The sequence below is a fragment of the Hipposideros armiger genome, unplaced genomic scaffold (assembly GCF_001890085.2).
Source record: "Hipposideros armiger isolate ML-2016 unplaced genomic scaffold, ASM189008v1 scaffold_1478, whole genome shotgun sequence".
Classification (NCBI taxonomy): domain Eukaryota; kingdom Metazoa; phylum Chordata; class Mammalia; order Chiroptera; family Hipposideridae; genus Hipposideros; species Hipposideros armiger.
In genome coordinates this window covers 22,950-41,577 of record NW_017732828.1, presented here as the reverse complement: position 1 = coordinate 41,577, position 18,628 = coordinate 22,950, and the positions used below count along the sequence as shown (strand labels likewise).

Genomic DNA, 18,628 nt, shown 5'->3' with positions numbered 1-18,628 from the left:
AGGGCTGCGGAAAGAAGATCATTTTACAATAGAAACATCCAGAGTCACAGGTGTACTGTCTGGGAAAGTAAGACTTAGGAGCTTTGAGAGTCTGACTGCCTTGCTGTTTAGACACATTTCTGTACCAAGGGGCCCAAATCACGATTTTACAGATTAGCTTCCGGATGATCAGGGGTTTCCAAGATTGTCACCCCCTGTAGTTAATCAACAACAAGGAGACGGGCTCTGTGAGAATCTGTAAGTGATGTTTTCAGCCACAGACTCTCCAGGATTAAAGAGAAAAGCCCTGTCCTTCCTCTAGTCCCAGGGCGAGCTAGCTCTGGTACCAAGTTCCCTGGGGTGTCTTCTTCCAGAAGGGTCCAGGAGGAGAGGGAAAGGGTGGGAGGCAGGGCGTCCATTTCAGGGAGAGGGATTCCGGGGAGAGAAGAGGAGGGAAAGGGGCTGAGCCCAGCCTGGTTTCCTCAGACAGCCCCTGGGCCAGGACTCAGGGAGACAGCGAGACACAGGCTCGGTGCAGGAGGAGGGGTCGGGGTACAGTCCCAGGTCCCCCAGGGCGGAGTCCCGGACGGGACTCTCAGTGTTGGGGAGTCCCCACCTCCCCGCGGTTTCACTTCTCCTTCCACAACCTGTGTCGGGTCCTCCTGTCTGGAAACTCATGACGCGGCCCCAGTTCTCACTCCCATTGCGTGTCCGGTTTCTAGAGAAGCCAATCAGTGTCACCGCCTTTCAGGTTATAAAGTCCCCACGGACCCAGCCGCACGCAGATCGTCCCCAGACCCCGGAGATGTGAGTCCTGGAGGAGGGGGAATGCGAATTATGGGGCTGGAAGCCCTCCTGCTGCTCTCGGGGGCCCTGGGCCTGACGGGGACCCGGGCGGGTGAGTGCGGGTCGGGAGGGAACGGCCTCCGCCGGGGGAAAGCGAGGGGACCGCCCGGTGGGGACGCAGGACCCCCGGGAAGATGTGTCCCCACCGCCCCTACCCCGTGTCCCGCCCACTCCTGTCTCCCACTCGGGTCTCCCGCCCCCTCCCGGCCGATCATCCTCGGACCCATGACCTGCGCCAGGGTCTCAGCCCCTCCCTGTCCCCAGGCTCCCACTCCCTGAGGTGTTTCGGCACCTCCTGGTCCCGACCCGGCGGGGAGCCCCGGAACATCGCTGTCGGCTACGTGGACGACACGCAGTTCGCTCGGTTCGACAGCGACGCCGCGAGTCCGAGGGTGGAGCCGCGGGCGGCGTGGGTGGAGCAGATGGACCCGGGGTACTGGGACCAGGAGACAGCAACCGCCAAGGCGGCCGCACGGGATGCCCGAGCGGAGCTGAACTTCCGAAGCAGCTACTACCACCAGAGCAAGGCCGGTGAGCGACGCGGTCCGGGTCCCGGTCACGCCCCCGCCCCTCCCCCACACGGACGGGCCGGGGTCTCCCCGAGTCTCCGGGTCCGAGCTTCACCCCGAGGCTGCGGGACGCGCCTGACCCCCCACCCGGGAAGAGCCCACAGGGACTTGGACCTGGTTTCATCACTGCGGGGGGCGGGGGTCAGGGTCTCACACCCTCCAGGCGATATTTGCCTGCGACGTGGGGCCGGACGGGCGCCTCCTCCGCGGTTACTGGCAGCTCGCCTACGACGGCGCTGAGTACCTCGCCCTGAACAAGGACCTGCGCTCCTGGACCGCGGCCGACAGGGCAGCTCAGATCACCCGGCGCAAGTGGGAGGCGGCCGGTGTTACGGAGCTTCTGAGGGGTTTCCTTGAGGGCAGATGCGTGGAGTCGCTCCGCAAATACCTGGAGAAGGGGAAGGAGACGCTGCTGCGCGCAGGTAAGAGGGGCCGCGGGGCTCCTACACGGAGAGGAGGAAATGGGGTCAACACCAGGACACCCCGTCTCCCCGACATCGGGGATGGAGTCCGCCTGGGTTTTCAGACCTGGTACCAGAGAAGGCCTTCTCTCAGGGACATTTAGGGGTGCAGCATCTCAGGGGATGGAGGGGAGACCGTCTCAGAAATACCTGATCATCGGTTCCCTTTGGCCCTGGCAGCTGCCAGGGAACCTGGGGGACTTTCTCTCTCAGGCCTTGTTCGCTGCCCCACACACAGTGTGACTGAGGTCTGACCCCCGCTGTTCTGAGTCATTTGGCCTCCACCCAGGTCAGGACCAGGAATCCCTTTTCTCTCCATCAGAGACCTGTCTATGACCCTCGGCTGTCTCACCCTGATTCTAGAACTTTCTATAGAATAGAGATTATCCCGGATGCCTGTGTCCAGTGTGGTGTCTGGGTTTTGTGCTCCCTTCCCACACCCCCGGTTCCTGACCATTCTCGGGATGGTCACATGAGCACTGCTGGAGGGTCCCATGAGGGATGCAAAGGCCCTGAATTTCCTGACCCTTCTCCTCAGACCCTCCAAAGACACACGTGACCCACCACCCCACCTCTGACCGTGAGGTCACCCTGAGGTGCTGGGCCCTGGGCTTATACCCTGCGGAGATCACCCTGACCTGGCAGCGTGATGGGGAGGACCTGACCCAGGACACGGAGCTCGTGGAGACCAGGCCTGCGGGGGACGGGACCTTCCAGAAGTGGGCAGCTGTGGTGGTGCCTCCTGGAGAGGAGCAGAGATACACGTGCCATGTGCAGCACGAGGGGCTGCCCGAGCCCCTGACCCTGAGATGGGGTACGGAGGGGGTCCGTGGGCACAGAGCCTCTTCTCAGGGAAAGCAGGGGCCTCTGGAGGACTTCAGGTCGGGGCTGAGGCCTGGGGTCAGGGCCCTCACCTTCCCTTCCCTTCCAGAGCCGCCTCCTCAGGCCGCCATCCCTGTGGGCATCATTGCTGTGCTGGTCCTTCTTGGAGCTGCGGTCACTGGGGCTGTGGTGGCTGGAGCTGTGCTGTGGAGGAGGAGACGCTGAGGTAGGGAAGGGCGGGGACTGAGTTGTCTTGTCCCACTGGGGGGTTTCAGCTCCAGGTACAAGTGTGTCCTGCCTGTTAGTGGGAAGGACCATCCACACACGTGTGCTTTCCCAGTCTGGGGCCTTGTTTGCTAACACTTACTCTTTTTTAATGCACGTGTGAAAATGAGGGACAGATTTATCACCTTGATGATTCTGGTGATGGGGACCTGATTCTCAATAGTCACAGGTCAGAATGGAAGGTCCCTGCTGAGGACAGACCTCCAGGAGGGCGGCTTGTGCAGTCCCCACACACGTACTTTCCTCAGGTTTCCTGATCCTGCTGTGGGTCTGTAGTCACAGTTCTGGAAACTTCTCTGGGGCCCAGGACTAGGGGATTCCTTTAGGACCTCATGGCCCTGCCTGCTTCCTGGCTTCTCACGTGATGTTTTCTTCCCACAGGTGGAAAAGGATGGAGCTACGCTCAGGTTGCAAGTGAGTGTGGAGGGGGGTGATCCCTGAGACCCTTGGGATAGTGTAGATGGAAGCCCTTGGGGGAGCCCACCCACCCCCATCATTCCTCCTTTAGCCACATCTGCTGTGAGCTCTGACCACATCCTGTTTTGTTCTCCCCCAGGCAGTGACATTGCCCAGGGCTCTGATGTGTGTCTCACGGCTTCTAAAGGTGAGAACCTGGAGGGCCTGAAGTGGGGAGGGTTGGGGCAGAGGGGACAGGACTGCGTACTGGGGATTCTTTGGGATATTTTGAGCACATGGTGGACTGTTGAGAATGTCACCACTTCCAGCCACTAACCTGAATTGGTTGATTATTTTCTTTTACAGCATGAGACAGCTGCCTTGTGGGGGACTGAGTGATGCAAGATTTGTTCATGCCCCACTTTGTGACTTCAGGAACCTCTGACCTCTCTTTCTGCAAAGGGCATCTGCGTTTCTCTCAGCATCATGTGAGGAGGGGGGAGACTGCCCACCCCCTGCCCTCCATGCCCCCTCTCAACACTGATTCTCTTCCCTGACCCACTGTCCTGTTCCAGCAGAGGCTGTTTCCATCCCCGCTTTTACTTTGTGTTACAGAGCAGCAACTTCTAACATCCTATTGAAATAAGCATCTGCATATGGATTTGTTTTTTCAGTTCTTGCCATGAAGGGTTGATCGGTTAATTGAAGGAGAAAATCCTTTGGTTTCAGAGGAAATAAATTGAAGCACTGAGAACCTTCCAGAATCCGTGTGTTGGCTATGCTGAGTCTGTTGTAGGTGGAAAAAGGAGAGGCTGTGAGGACCGAGCGTGGACGCGGACTGAGCCCATTCAATGCTCAGGGCATTGTGGGCATCGACGTGGTCACTCCTCGGCTGGGTGACCTCTCTGCCCCTTTGTCCCTGTCCCTTCAGTAGAACCTTCTGCCACCAAGACCTGTGATCACAGGGACTTGAACATCACCCAGGTCTGGTCTTGTCAGTGAGGGCTTCGTGTGGCCGGGTCAGCCTAGGCTCAGGCCTGGGTCTGCCCTGAGCCACCATCTTTTGGGTGTTCATTTGTTGTTTCTGTAGAGGAATATGACTGTTTTTGTTCTTGTTATGAGTCCTGATCTCATTCTCCTCTGGGTGTCCCCTCTCTGTCAGCAGCAGGAGGTGTTTTGCCTGTCATTGTCCCCACAAGGCCCAGCGGGACTCTGCACACAGGAGACTGTGGATTGAGATGAATTTTCAGGCTCATCCAGCTCTTGCCTCCTTCTAGGGCTTGATGGTTTTTTCTTTCTTTTCCCAAACTATCAGAGGAACCACATCTGGAATCAGCAGAGGAGGGATCCCATAATTTCTCATCTTAGATAAGTTCCTGCTGGAATTCTGCTCTGCTCGCCCGCCCTCTCTCCCTGCCCTGAGCTCTAGTGCTGGCTCCAGTCCAAACACGGGGGTTTATGAAGCATAGTCTACTTGAGGTTTATATTTGGTTGGAAAACAGGAGCCATAAGTCAAGGCTGTCTGTTTTCTGAGAAGGGAAATATAACTGTGCTGCGGTGTGCAGGAGGGCAGGTGTGGGAGAAAGAAGGGGGAGGGGAGGAGAGCAGCACCTGTGACAGAAGTGGAGCTGGCACTGATGCCAGTGTGAGGGGACTTTGTGCTGTAGCTGCCACAAAACAGCATTTGACCTGAGGCTACATTAATAAAGACACTGTCTCTAGAACAGGGAGGCACTGTCACTGATCTCTCACTGACATTGGCTGTGTGCCAGATGTGTGACAGTTTCTGGCCTTGGGGAGCGTCTGTCCCAGTGGGAAGAGACAGACTAGATCCTATAAGCACAGTAAACGAGGAAGGTGATTCTGTCAGAAGGAGATAAGGTTCCGGGAGAAACGCAGTGGGGAAGGGGATGCAGAGTGTGGGGTGTGGGGACAGGGAAGACGGCCGTGTTGATTGGGGTGCTCAGCAGGCCTCACTGGGAAGCCGACCTTGAGGGAAGACGTGAAGGACATGAGGAATTACCCACGAGGACGTCTGGGCACGTTCTTTCCAGGCAGGGAACCTGCAGTGGGAAGGCCCTGGGGCAGGAGTGTGTCTGGTTTGGGGAAGAGCAGGGAGGCCGGTGTGGCCGCAGCATAAAGTGATGGAGAAGAGACGGGTACGGTCAGACCACGTGGCCGGGAGGACGTTAGAGGGCAGTGACCTCTGCTTGGAGTGAGGTGGGGGTTACAGGACACTTAGGAGCAGAAGGGGACATGGTGTGATCTCCTTTCAGAGGACCGCTGGGGCTGCAGTGCTGAGAACAGGCTTGGGGTGAGGGAGGCCGTCGGGAGCCGGAGGAATCCGCAGGGTTCCGGGCTGGACCTGCTGCCCCTGGGGGTGAGCGGGGAAATAGTGGGAGTGGGGTTCTGGGTACGTTCTGAGGTGGACATCACAGCGTTTCCTAATGGGTCAGTCTGGGACATAGAGTCAAGGGCCCCACAATCTCAGAGGACACAAGTAGAAAGATGGAGTTGCTGTCAGCAGAGATGGGGAAGAGTCTGGAAGGGGCAGATCTGAGGAGTGGGGAGTATCACAGACATTTATTTTAAAACATGTTGGAGCTGAGATGCCTGTTAGAAATACAAGTGAGGTCATCAGACTGGCAGTTGGGCAGATGAGTCTCGAGATTAGGGGAAATGTCTGGGCAGGAGAAATACATGTGGGAGGTGACACATATAAATGATATTAAAGCCTTGAGCACAGATGAGGTCACCAAGGGAGCAATGGCTGTAGAAGAGAAAGGAACAGGACTGAACCCTGGGCCCCCAGTGCTGTGATGATCAGACCACACACCTGAGCAGACAGCACAGTTCTGGCCCCACGTGGATAAGGCACGTAGACCAGGGAGTCCCAAGCTTCCCTGGGCACAGGAATCCCCTGGACATCGTGTTATGACCCAGAAAGTCTGGAGCAGAGCATAGATTCTGGATTTATAACGAGGTTGGTGCTGCTGCTGGTTTTCAGATCACACTTTTAGTAGCAAGACTGTCACCAGGATTCCCACAGGGCTGTGCGTCAGCCTCACTTGCAGAGCTTGTTACGTAAGCGATTCCTGGTCTTGTGTCCAATTCTCTGAGATGGTGGGTCTGGGAGAGGCCTGAGTGTAAGAAGCCCACAAGCTATCCTCAGGCTCAGCCAGCTTAGGAACCTCTGAGGTTAGTGATCACAGCGCAGGGTGGGGAATGGTCTTAAAGGTGTTTTTTCCTCAGAAAGGGGAGGACATACATGGTCAATTATGAGATGTGATGTTGGGAGTTACATGCTCTCTCTACCATGGGGTAGAGTCAGGTGGAAGATTTAGGAGTGGGTCACAGGACAGTGTAATAAAATCTGTGAGTGCTCACTCCTGAAACTCTTTCCCAGATTGATTTCTGGAAGCAAACAATGGAATCCAAATTTTTCTAATTTAGATATAAAGACTATGTAATCTATCTATCTATCTATCTATCTATCTATCTATCTATCATCTATCTATCTATAATCTATCTATGATATTGGGGTCTAATACTATTTTTGGGGAGAACACAGAATAGGCTTGAGGCCACACAGCCAGGAACTGATCCACAATCCCCCCAGGTTGGGTCCCATATGGGACCCACTGTCCCTGCTGCTGGGCACACGTGTCACTGCTCACACCACTGACATCCATATGGACACCAGTCCCTGCGGCCATGACTGCTGTCACTGCTGCTCCTGGTAACTGGTGTTTTTACTGCCAAATGCATTCTGCACGGTTCCAGCCTCTGCGTCACCGTGTCCTGAGTCAGAGTCTGGCATCTGGTCACCTGATGGTGGAGCCTCCAGCCGTGTCCAGCTGCAAGAATGTTGGAGACAGCAGGTTTCCCTCTTTTATGGAGTGAAGTGGCCTCTGCCTCCTACCAAGACTCTACATGTGGTTTTTTCCTAACATAGGAAGAGAGTTCAGATGCTGGGGGTGAGGGATGGGAAAAGAATGACTAATTTCAATTCTTAAAACAAAGATCTGAGACTGGAACTTTCTCTGGTGTTTTGTAGGCACTCAGGTTTGACTGGAAGAACAGAGACTAATAAATGATATCCAAGGTAGAGGTTTACTTGCTCACTGTGAATTTCTTTGTGGGATGGTGAGGGGTTTTTCCCTTCACCCAACCAATTCTCTCATGCTCTGAAACCACCAGGGTGTCCTACAATCAGGGAATCCTGCCACTACTTGGAGTCAGCATCAGACCCCACAGGTTACGGCTCCATCCCACAGACAGCCCTGACTTAGGACACAAGTCATAAGTTTCAGGTCCTCGTGTTACCTGCACTCCTGTCTGACTCTGGTAGTAAATGGGGGTTTCCCATTTCAAGTTCAATAATTTGTTAGAACAACTCATAGAACTCTGGAAAATGTTAAGCTTACTATTAACAGTTGATGATAAAGGATGTAAGTGAGCAGCCAGATGGAAGGGTCCCAAGTGCAGGAGCCTCTGTCACTGAGTTGGAGTGTGTCACCCTCCTGGCATATGGATATGTTGACCAATTCGGAAACTCTCTGAATTCTGTTGATTTAGGGTTTTGGGTTTTTTAATGGAAGTTCCATGACACAGGCATGATTGATTAAGCGATTGGCCATTGGTGATTAAATTCGACCTCCATCTCCTCTCCCCAGAGCTCAGGGAGTCAGGCTGAAAGTTGCAACCTTCTAACCATGTCTGGTCTTATTGGTGACCCGCCCCCATCCTGAAGCTCTCTAGGACCCAACCAAGAGTCATCTCATTGGCATCCCAGAGACAGTCTTCTCACTCAGGAGATTTCAAAGGCCTTAAGAGCTCTGTGTTAGAAACTGGGGACAAAGATCAAATATTTTTTTTATTACATCACAGGTCATTGACCACAGATCAATTTATAGTAAAAGGACCATAGCAGTTAAAAATGTTGGCACATTACTGGAGTCCCATTCAGACATTAACAATTAGCTTAGTCCAGCATCCTATTGAAGATATTTACATGCCTAATAAATTTACAAAAATTGCTCAACATTTTTATTCAGAGGGGAAATTCAAATTAACTATAATTGGATATCGTTGCATACCACCCAGAATGGCTAAAACGACAAAGTGAAACAAAATCAATTTGTTGGCAAGAATTTAATTGTATCTCTCATATTGCTATTGGGAGAGTAAATAGACTCAAATACTTTGAAAAACTATTTGGTCGTACATTCTAAAGCCAAACGTTCGCTCACCCTGTGACCCGACATTTCCACTCCTACTTATATACCTGATAGACATGCATGCATATGTGTGTCAGAATACATGAAAAAATCATTCATAGCAGCATGATTTGTGAAATCGGGGTGTAACACAACTGTCCATGAACGTCAGAGTACAGAAGTGTGGTCCTGTTCATATAATGGACCCTCTTGTAGCTCCCATTCCCTCATGGGAATGAATAATTTACAACCACACATAGTCTTAGTGATGAGACCCGGGGACATAATGTTGAGTGAGAGGCAGATACCTAGGGGTTTCCACTGTAATATTCCATTCTACCAAAACCTGACAGAACTCATCTATGCTGTTAAAAATCAAGATAAGGGCAGGCCGAGTGGCTCAGTTGGTTAAGAGTTGGCTTAAGAGCGTGAGCTCTGAGCAACTGGGCCACTGGTTCGATTGTCACATGGGCCAGTGATGCTGCGCCTGAGCTGAGCTGTCGCTGAGCTGCCAACAGGTGGCAGGATGGTTCAACTGGTGTAACAACAAGATTGCTTGTTGGATGGTGGGCTGCGCACACTCACAACTAAGACTGAACTCGGCACCTTGAGCTGAGCTGCCACCTTGATGGCTCAGTAGATATAGCGTGTGCTCTTAACAACAAGGCCACTGGTTCGACTCACATATGGGATGGTGGCTACGCCTACCCGCAACTAAGATTGAACACAGCACCTTGAGCTTAGAGGACATGAGCTGCTGATGGGAAGCCACATGGTGACTGCTGCCCTCCACAACTAAGACTGAAGAACAACAACTTGGCCGGTCCCCTTCCTCAATTCCCCAACACTGTTCCCCTTCTCCAACTCCCCAATAAAATCTTAAAAAAAAATCAAGATAAGATTTACTTGGGGAGAGATTGGTTTATGAATGAATAAGATTCAAGAGGGTTTCCAGGGTGCTGGAAATGTCCCTTGATGTGGGTGATTTATCCCAATGTTCACTTTGTGAAAATCCATTGTACACTTATGATTTGTCCTCCTCTTTCTAGGGGTGTGTTAACCTAAAAATAGAAAGGCTTTCAAAGTGAGAAGCAGCAAGCATTTGAGATTTTTTTAAAAATAGCTATTTTGGAAGCATTGATTCAGACAGAAGTCCCAGTTAGGAAGCTAAGGTGATGGGTATTTATGGGAAAAGGAAGGGGAATAATTACCACTAGAAGGAAGACATTTCTATTGGTGCAGATAATATAATCTAGTCATGTTAATTCTAAATAATTAAAAATTTCAGTTAGAAGTCAGAATAACTGCTTTCTTGTTATCTTTGCAAACAGTTTTTTGGGACATAATGTTGCTTTAGGCCCAGAGTAAAGGTTATTTGCCCTCTTTTAACATTTCAAAGGTTTCGGGAATAAGATACGTAAAGCAGTTTCTCTGGGATGACAGCTCCTGCTCCATGTTAAAGTGGCTCTGTTTAATATTTTTTTTACATTTCCCCCATTTTGATCAACACCTTTCCTTCAAATCATCGCTGACGAGTCACTTGAAAGAAACACTGATGAGTCATTAAAACATCCTCAGCCCTCCCTTATTAGGATGGCTCATTTTTGGTATGTCAGATCACTGTCAGTCTCTCATTTCCAGGAAAACTCATTCCTGGTTTGTCATGTCCCACGTGGGAGGGACAGTGGTTGTCTCTGTTCTCAGGAAACTTCAGCTACTTTGGAGCAACAAGAGCACCAGCACAGAGGAAGGCTTTGCCACCGTGTTCCTTTAAGGACAGACATCTTCTGTAGTTTCCTGAGGTGTTTTATATAAATTCTCACAGGCCTCAGTGTTCATTTCAAAAACACTAAGCAACTGTTACCAGAGTGGTGTCCTTATAACATCAAGACATGTGAAACAAACGGTTTTAGGACAGCAAATACTTTATAATAAATCAAATCTTAAGTTCAATTTAAAGATAGATTTGAACCAAGAGGCAATACCTGAGGGCAATTAGTGGAAGATTAAAAAGCCTTAAAGTGTCAAATTTAGTCATTTGGTTTGTCCCTGGCTTTTATTTAGTTCTATTTTCCAGAGGTGTTTTATCCAACTACAACATGAGGTATTAACAACAGAGCAAACGCCACCTTGCTCAGCTAGAATGTGGTCAAGAGCAATTCTACTGTCTAATATAATTCACATATGGGAATTTAAAGATTTTTCCTGGTCGGCTTTTTGGTTTAGTAGTAGCTACAGCAATTTCCTCCAATGTTTTTGATACGTTGATAATCATGTATTTTTTCATTTTTATACCTGCCCAAGGAAAAGGTATTCTTCCAAATCTGGTCCCTTCATGGGGGCTGATATCACCAGGCATGAAACGTCCTTGTCTAGGTGTGTAATTAGGGGTATATTTGAACTTGTGAAGTAGGCTTAAAGGTGTTGCCCAGTGTTATCTTCCCAGATAGAAATCAAGGGGGAAAAGCAAACAATAACTGTTACTATGAGTGGTTGACCTCTCATATTTTTGTGAGATAGGGAGGAATTAGAGTGAGAAGAAAAGAAGGGAAATTATACAGGCGTGATCCGCAATCTTGGGTTAGCTGTCCACAACAGATGTGATTTGCTTCATTTCCTAGTAATTTTTAATTTCAAATGTTCTGTTGGCTGAGCAGTCCACTTAAGTGCAAGAGTGTTCTTTAAATTGGGAAACATGAATCCAAGCGTCAACACCTTTAGATCTGGTCACACATGGCTGAGTTAAGAGGACCTGAGGGCTGGCCGAGTGGCATGTTGGTTAAGAGTTGGTTTGAGACGCCAGCTCTGAACAGCAGGGCCCCGGTTGGGATCCCACATGGGCCAGTGACGCTGCACTCTCTACAGCTAAGATGACGCACAACAGCTCGACCTGGAGCTGGGCTGCCATGAGTCACCGTTGATGGCATAGGCTGCAGTGGAGCTGGCTGGCAGCAGGAGTGCACTTTCGTGAGCCGCCGTGAGCAGCCATCCAATGGCTGGCGACCGACCTGCCTCAGTTGGGAAGAACGACAATGATCACAATACCAACACGGGACAGTGAACGACGTTCTCCACAACTAGATTGAAGAACAAAAGGACAGCAACTTGTCTGTTCCCCTGCCCTGATTCCCCAACGTTGTTTCCTTCCCCCAATTCCCCAATAAAATCTTTAAAAAAAAAAAAAGAGGACCTGAAATCTGGAGGCATTGGGTAGAAAGGAAAAGATAAATTTTTTTTTTTAATTTGGGAATTGGGGGAAGGGGAACACACAAGTTGCTATCCTTTTATTATTCTGTCTAGTTGTGGAGGGCATCGCTTCACTGGCCCAAGTTGGCACCATCATTGCGCTCTTCCCGAGCAAGACAGATCAGTCTCTGGCCTCTGGACGGCCACTCACGGCGGCTGCTGGCTGCTCATCCTAACTGCTGGCCACTCATGCTGGCTGCTGGCTACACACGGTAGCCCATGGAAACCCACCTGCCTTTGCCAGCAACTCAATGGCAGCCCAGCTCCACGTCGAGCTGTTGTTCAGCATCTTAGCTGTAGAGGGCAGTGTAAGTGGCCTTCATATGGGGGATCCGAATCGGGGCCCTCTGGCATCCCAAGCCAGCTCTTAACCAACGTGCCACTTAGCCGGCCTGGAAAAGTTAAATATTTTAATTTTATTTACAAAGGTATGATTATAATTTACCAAATTTCTATAGGTCATAGGTAGCTTTAAAAAGAATTTTTTTATATCTGGAAAATAGGGAGAAAAAAACAGTAATATTTTATATGAAAAGTTATAAAAATTATCATCAGCCTTACCAGTTTATTTAGTCCCATGTTATAAATTCTTGTTGATCTTGATTTTCTTGTTAGTAGTTTCATAAATCCAGTTTTTCCTTAGAGTTCTATAAGTCTTTACTTAGTTTAGTGTTATGTTTTTTAAGTTAACAGAAACCTGTATTTGAGAGTACTTATCAGGTTTTTTAATGAATATTTGAAGATGAAACATATTTGTAGGAATATATTTTGCCAAAGCATCAGAGTAAAACCACAGCTGTCTGTAAATTACAAATGACTTAAAAATGGCCATGTTTAAAGGTCTGGTGAGAGTTCATGTACATGCGAGGTCTAACAATTAAGTTCGCAAACTTGCCACCATGTGCTTACATTGACAGCACTGTACAAAGAGCTCGGTAAGGTTTCATAACCTTGGTATATCAGTGTCTCACAGATGTGTTCATGTCGACATTTGGCGGTATCTTGCTGAGTGGTGTTCATTATTGTTGTTGCGTGTTTTTGTGTGCTGTCATGAGAACGTCTGAGCTTGAAGAGCAAAAAACAAATATTAAACTTCTTGTTAAACTTGGCAAGAGTGGAAGTGAAATCGGGGACATGTTAGTCCAAGTTTATGAGGATAATGCCATGAAAAAAATGGCAGTACACAAACGGATTAAACTTTTTTCTGAAGGGAGAGAACACGTCATTGATGAAGAGAGGTCAGGGTGGCCAGTAATGAGCAGAACTGAGGAAAACATTGCAAAAATTCATCAAATTGTGCGTCAAAATCATCAGGTGACTGTGAGAGGCATAGCAAACCAAGTAAACATCGATAGAGAAACAGTTAGGAAAATCTTAACTGAAAATCTTGGCATGAGAAAGGTGTGTGCAAACATGGTCCCAAAGGAGCTCAACAATGAAAAAAGCAAAGGAGAGTCGAAGTTTGCCAAACCTTTTGGAGAGGCAAGTCTATATTTTGGGCCATGTTATCACTGATGATGAAACATGGGTGCACCAATCCGACCCTAAAACAAACCATCAAAGTGCACAAAGGAAGTCATCCAATTATCCATCACCAAAAAAGTTCCATCAGTCCAAATCAAGAGTGAAAATGATGTTGGTAACCTTTTTTGATATCAGAGGGATTATTCGTTATGAGTTTGTACCAAGTGGACAAACAGTTAACCAAGTTTACTATTTGGAAGTGCTGAAAAGGCTGTGTGAAAGAGTCAGACGAAAATGACCTGAACTTTTCGCCAACAATTCATGGCTCTTGCATCACGACAATCCACCAGCTCACACGGCACTATCTGAGAGGGAGTTTCTAGCCAGTAAACAAATAACTGTATTGGAACACCCTCCCTACTCACCTGATCTGGCCCCCAATGATTTCTTTCTTTACTCAAAGATAAAGGAAAGATTGAAAGGAAGACATTTTGATGACACTCAAGACATCAAGGGTAATATGACGACAGCTCTGATGGCCATTCCAGAAAGAGTTCCAAAATTGCTTTGAAGGGTGGACAAGCACTGGCATCAGTGCATAGCTTTCCAAGAGAAGTACTTTGAAGGTGACCATAGTGATATTGAGCAATGAGGTATGTAGTACTTTTTCTAGGATGAGTTCTCAAGCTTAATTGTCACACTTTGAATTTTACTAACCATTGTCACCCCAATAAATTTAATTAAAAAACATTTTTAAATGATGGTTAATAAAATATTGTCATGTGAACACAGAAATAATTAGGTTGTTAATGGGTTTTGAATACTCTTATGCTAATAAACCTATGTGAAAATGCAAAAGAAAAATTAATAATAGTGGCCAAAACCTTTTCAAATGTAATAAAATTCATGAATCTACACATCCAGTAAACTCAACAAACTTGAAGCAGCATAAACTCAAAGAAGTTCATACTGACATATATTCTACACAAACTTTCAAAATCCAAAGACAAGGAGCGGCCATTTAGCTCAGTTGGTAAAAGCGTGAGCTCTGAACAACAGACCAGTTCAATTCCCACATGGGCCAGTGAGCTGCACCAGTAAGCTGCGCCCTCTACAGCTAAGATTGTGATCAATGGCTTAGCCTTTGGAGCTGGGCTGCCATGATTGACTGGTGGACAGCGTGAACTGCTTTGTGCTGCCATGAGCTGCAGTGAACCGCCGTGAGTGGCCGTCAAATGGCGAGCAACCAACTACCTCAGCCGGGAGGAGCACAATGATCATAATACCAACATGGGCCAGTGAAGCAGTGTCCTCACTAGACTGAGGACAATGGATGGCTCAGAGGTGGGGGTTGGGGAGGGGGAGAAAAAAAAATCCAAAGACAGGATCTTGAAAGAAGCAAGAGAGAAATAACTAGTCATGTACAAGGATCTTCAATAATAGTAACAGCCCATTCCTCTGGAGTCCAGAAGTCCCTGAGATAATAAATTTAACGCCTGAGAAAACTGTCAACCAAAAAGTATATATGTGGCAAAAGTGTTTTTCAGAAATAAAGAAAAAATCAAGATAGTCCCAGATAAACAAAAGCTGAAGTAGTTATCTCTAGTAGGCCTGACCTATAAGTTATGTTAAAAGGATCTATTTAAGGTGGAGTAAAAATGACTAGATAGTAACTTCCAGCTATATGAAGAAATAAAAAACACTGGTGAAGGTAAGTACATAGCTAAACATAAAGGTTAGTATTCTTTGCTTTTCCATAAACATTTCAGACTCAACCTGGAAGTTTCCACAAAAGTCTTACAGGACTTTCATTGGAATTTTATTGTATCTGTGCACCCCAGTGTGATAATTCACATCTTTGTAATAGTGTATCTTCCAATCTGTGAACATGATATATCTCTGAGTTCAAAATAAAAATTAAAAACTTGTCTTCTGGGTACAGGTCTTACACATCTTTCAGTAGAGTTATTCCTAGATATTTGATGTATTTAGAAGGTATTGTAAATAGTATATTTTAAAATGTTTTCATTTTCTAACTTTTATTTTTTATTTTCTTTATAGTCATGTTACCTGTGAATACCGATAGTTCTATTTCTTTCCAATACTTCCCAGTCCTTAATTCTTTTCTTTTCGTTCTTTCTTCTTCTTTTTTTTTTTAAAGATTTCATTGGAAAATTGGGGGAGGAAACAGCGTTGGGGAATCGGGTAAGGGGAACAGAGAAGTTGCTGTCCTTTTGTTCTTTAGTATAGTTGTGTAGGACGTCACTTCACTGGCCCATGTTGGTATTGTGATCATTGCTCTCTTCTCAGCTGAGGCAGATCAGTCTCCGTCCATTGCATGGCCATTCACGGCAGCTCACGAAGGTTCACGCCGGCTGCCGGCCACTCATGGTAGCTTACAGCACCCATTGCAGACTGTGCCATTGCCAGTGAGTCACGGCAGCCCCGCTCCAGGTCGAGCTGGTGTTCATCATCTTAGCTGTAGAGGGCACAGTGTCACTGGCCCATGTGGGATCCGAACTGGGGCCCTGCTGCTCAGAGCTCATGCCCCCATGCTAACGCATAACCAACACGCCACTTGGCTGGCCCATTTTTTTTTAATTATTCCTTTTTTCCTGCTTGTTTGGATCTCTAATACATTATTGAATAGAAGTGGTGCTAGTAGGTTTCCTTTTTTCCTTTCTGCTCTCAGTGGAAAAACTTTCAATATTAAGAATGATGTTTGCTGCAAGATTTTTATAAAAGGAATACCCTTTATCAGATTAAGAAAGTTGTCTTTCATTTTTAATGTATGTTTATTATTAATTGATGTTTATTATTATTTATGGATGTTGATTTTTATCAAATGCTTTCTCTGAATCTGTTGAGATTTTTCTCCTCTATTCTGTTAATATGGTGCATTATATTAATATTTAAATATTAAGCCAGTTTTGCATTCTGGAATAAACACGTTTTGATCCTTTAAAAAAAAGCAGTATTATTGCTTTGTTGTTGTTGTTGCTGTAATGCCTTTTTTTTTCTATATGATTTAAAAGACAGGCAATTGCATACCCAAATGCTCATCAGCTGAAGAATGGATAAAGAAATTGTGGTATATCTATACAATGGGATATTTAGCCATGAAAAGAAATGAATAATTCATATATGCTCCAATATGTATGAACCTTGAAAACTATGATGAGTGAAATAAGCCAGACACAAAAGGCTATATGTTGTACGATTCCATTTATATGAAATATCCAAAAGATGCAAATACATTTAGACAGAAAGCAGATTAGTGGTTTTCATAGGCTGGGGGTAGAGGAAAATGGGGTTGGTTGACTGCCTAATGGGTAAGCAATTTCCTTCTTGGTGATAAAATTGCCCTGGAACTAGATAGTGGAGATTGCTGTAAGACGATGTACATATACTAAATGTCACTGAATTGTATAAAGTGATAAAAATGGTAACTTTTGTGGGGACCCAGACCCAGACCCTAGGCTAAGCAAGCTCATTTTGGAGAGTACCCCCACCCAGAGGAATGAAAGAAATTTCTGCTTCAGCAAAAATTAACAAAGTATCTTGTCAAGAGAATAGAAAAAGATAAGCTAGGTATGTTTTATAGCTTGTTAGGGAAAGATAAGTTAGGTATGTTGTTAGGAAAAGGTAATTAAGTCCTGATTTATAGTTCGTTAGAAGAAAATAAACCTGCCAAGTTTTATGGCTAGCTAGAAGATAAGTTAACTCTGTTTGTTAAAATTTTTTTTCCTCTTTTTACTCACTAACTGCTTTTTTTTTGCTCTGTATCCAGCTTCAGCTATAAATTCCCCACCCGCCAGGACGTGGGGTCGTCTCTCTCTCTTAAATGAGACGGACACCAAGCTTGCTAAATAAAGCCTTTGGAACGGAAGCCCTTTCTCTCAGTTCTTGTTAACGACCTGCTCCCCAACATTTTCTGGAGGCGCCAGCAAGATTGGACTGCCATCTCGCATCCACCTTCGGGGCTCGCCGACTTTTTGTCAGGGGGCAGCCGACCTGAAGAAGTTCCAGGACTCCAACAATTAAGTCGGCCTCCCCGGGAGTGGAATTCGGGTTCTGCAGCAGTCCCCTTCGTTCCAAAGACTTTATGCGGGAAATCCTTCAAAGGTAAGAGGTCTCTTTGGCCTCATCTGGTCTGGGATCGCGATTTTTGTGTGAACTTCAAGGGAGCCGGATGCGGCTTTCGCCCTTAAGTTCGGGGGGACCCTGCGACGGCAGCGAGTCTCCCGCTGGTTTGGGTCAGATTTGAGTCGCGTTGCGTTCCGTAACTCCTGGTTCTCCCCTCTGGATTACTGGAGGGGGTCTGGCTGTCTCTCTCTCTGTTTTGGCACCATGTTCGTCTTTGTTCTCCTTCTAATTGTCTAGTCTCTCACTGAGTAACCTGTGTGATGTCTTTCCCTTCACCGTCTAATTTTTGTTCTTGAGAGATGGGTAACTCTCAGTCCCTCCCCTCCTATCCTTTGGGATGCATCTTAAGTAATTTCCGTGACTTTTATCCACAGGAAAGAGAAGCAGACTATGGCGTACGTTTCTCCTGAAGTCATCTCCGAATTTTCTGTGAAACTGACTGGCCCACATTCAATGTCAGGTGGCCCCCCACTGGCACCTTTGATAGGGCCATTACTCAGGCCGTTCTGGGACGTCACCCTGGGACGTCCAGGCCACCCTGACCAGTTCCCTTATATCGACATTTGGAAAGAATTAATTCAGAATCCACCTAAATGGTTAACTTCCTGTACCATCAGGACCCCCTCTCTCGGAGTGGTGCTAGTTGCATGAGTCCCAGGGCTCCTCGCGCCTAAATCTAAAAACCCTCCACCAGTTTTACAAGAAATGCCCGAGGACCCTCCGGAGCCACAGCTTCTGCTGCCTCCGGCGTCCGTTCCCCCGCCACTTCCTCCATACCCTCATACCCTCCCCCTCCCCCCACTCCCATCTACCCTCCACTTCCCGAACCCTTTCCCGACTCCACCGTACCGTAGCCCCCTGCCTCCTCCAAAGGACTCCCTCCCTTATCACCTTTGCTTACGAGAAGGGGCTCTCCTTATGCACTCACTGGCGGGGAGTCCCAGTCCCCTGCTCCATTGGTCTCTGAACTCCCTGGACCTGTGGCTATTTTGCCTTTGCGCCAGATACAGCCTGGGGGGAGTTTTATTTATGTCCCTTTCACCACCACTGATCTATACAATTGGAAACATCAGAATCCTCCTTTTTCAGAGAAGCCCCAGGCCTTAATTTCTCTTTTGGAGTCCGTTTTCCGGACCCATATACCCACATGGGACGATTGCCAACAGCTCCTCCAAATCCTATTTACCTCCGAGGA

At 47.6% G+C, this 18,628-nt stretch overlaps 1 protein-coding gene across 1 annotated transcript; it reads left to right on the top strand.

The window, feature by feature from the left end:
* The first annotated feature begins 758 nt into the window (after window positions 1-758).
* LOC109377607 (patr class I histocompatibility antigen, A-126 alpha chain-like) lies at window positions 759-4,122 on the top strand. The gene is made up of 8 exons (XM_019634013.1): window positions 759-877; window positions 1,090-1,356; window positions 1,541-1,816; window positions 2,394-2,669; window positions 2,787-2,903; window positions 3,344-3,376; window positions 3,519-3,566; window positions 3,725-4,122. Exons 1-5 carry the CDS (start codon window positions 808-810, stop codon window positions 2,900-2,902), a joined length of 1,005 nt encoding a protein of 334 aa, XP_019489558.1. The 5' UTR covers window positions 759-807; the 3' UTR covers window position 2,903; window positions 3,344-3,376; window positions 3,519-3,566; window positions 3,725-4,122.
* The last annotated feature ends 14,506 nt before the right edge of the window (window positions 4,123-18,628 follow it).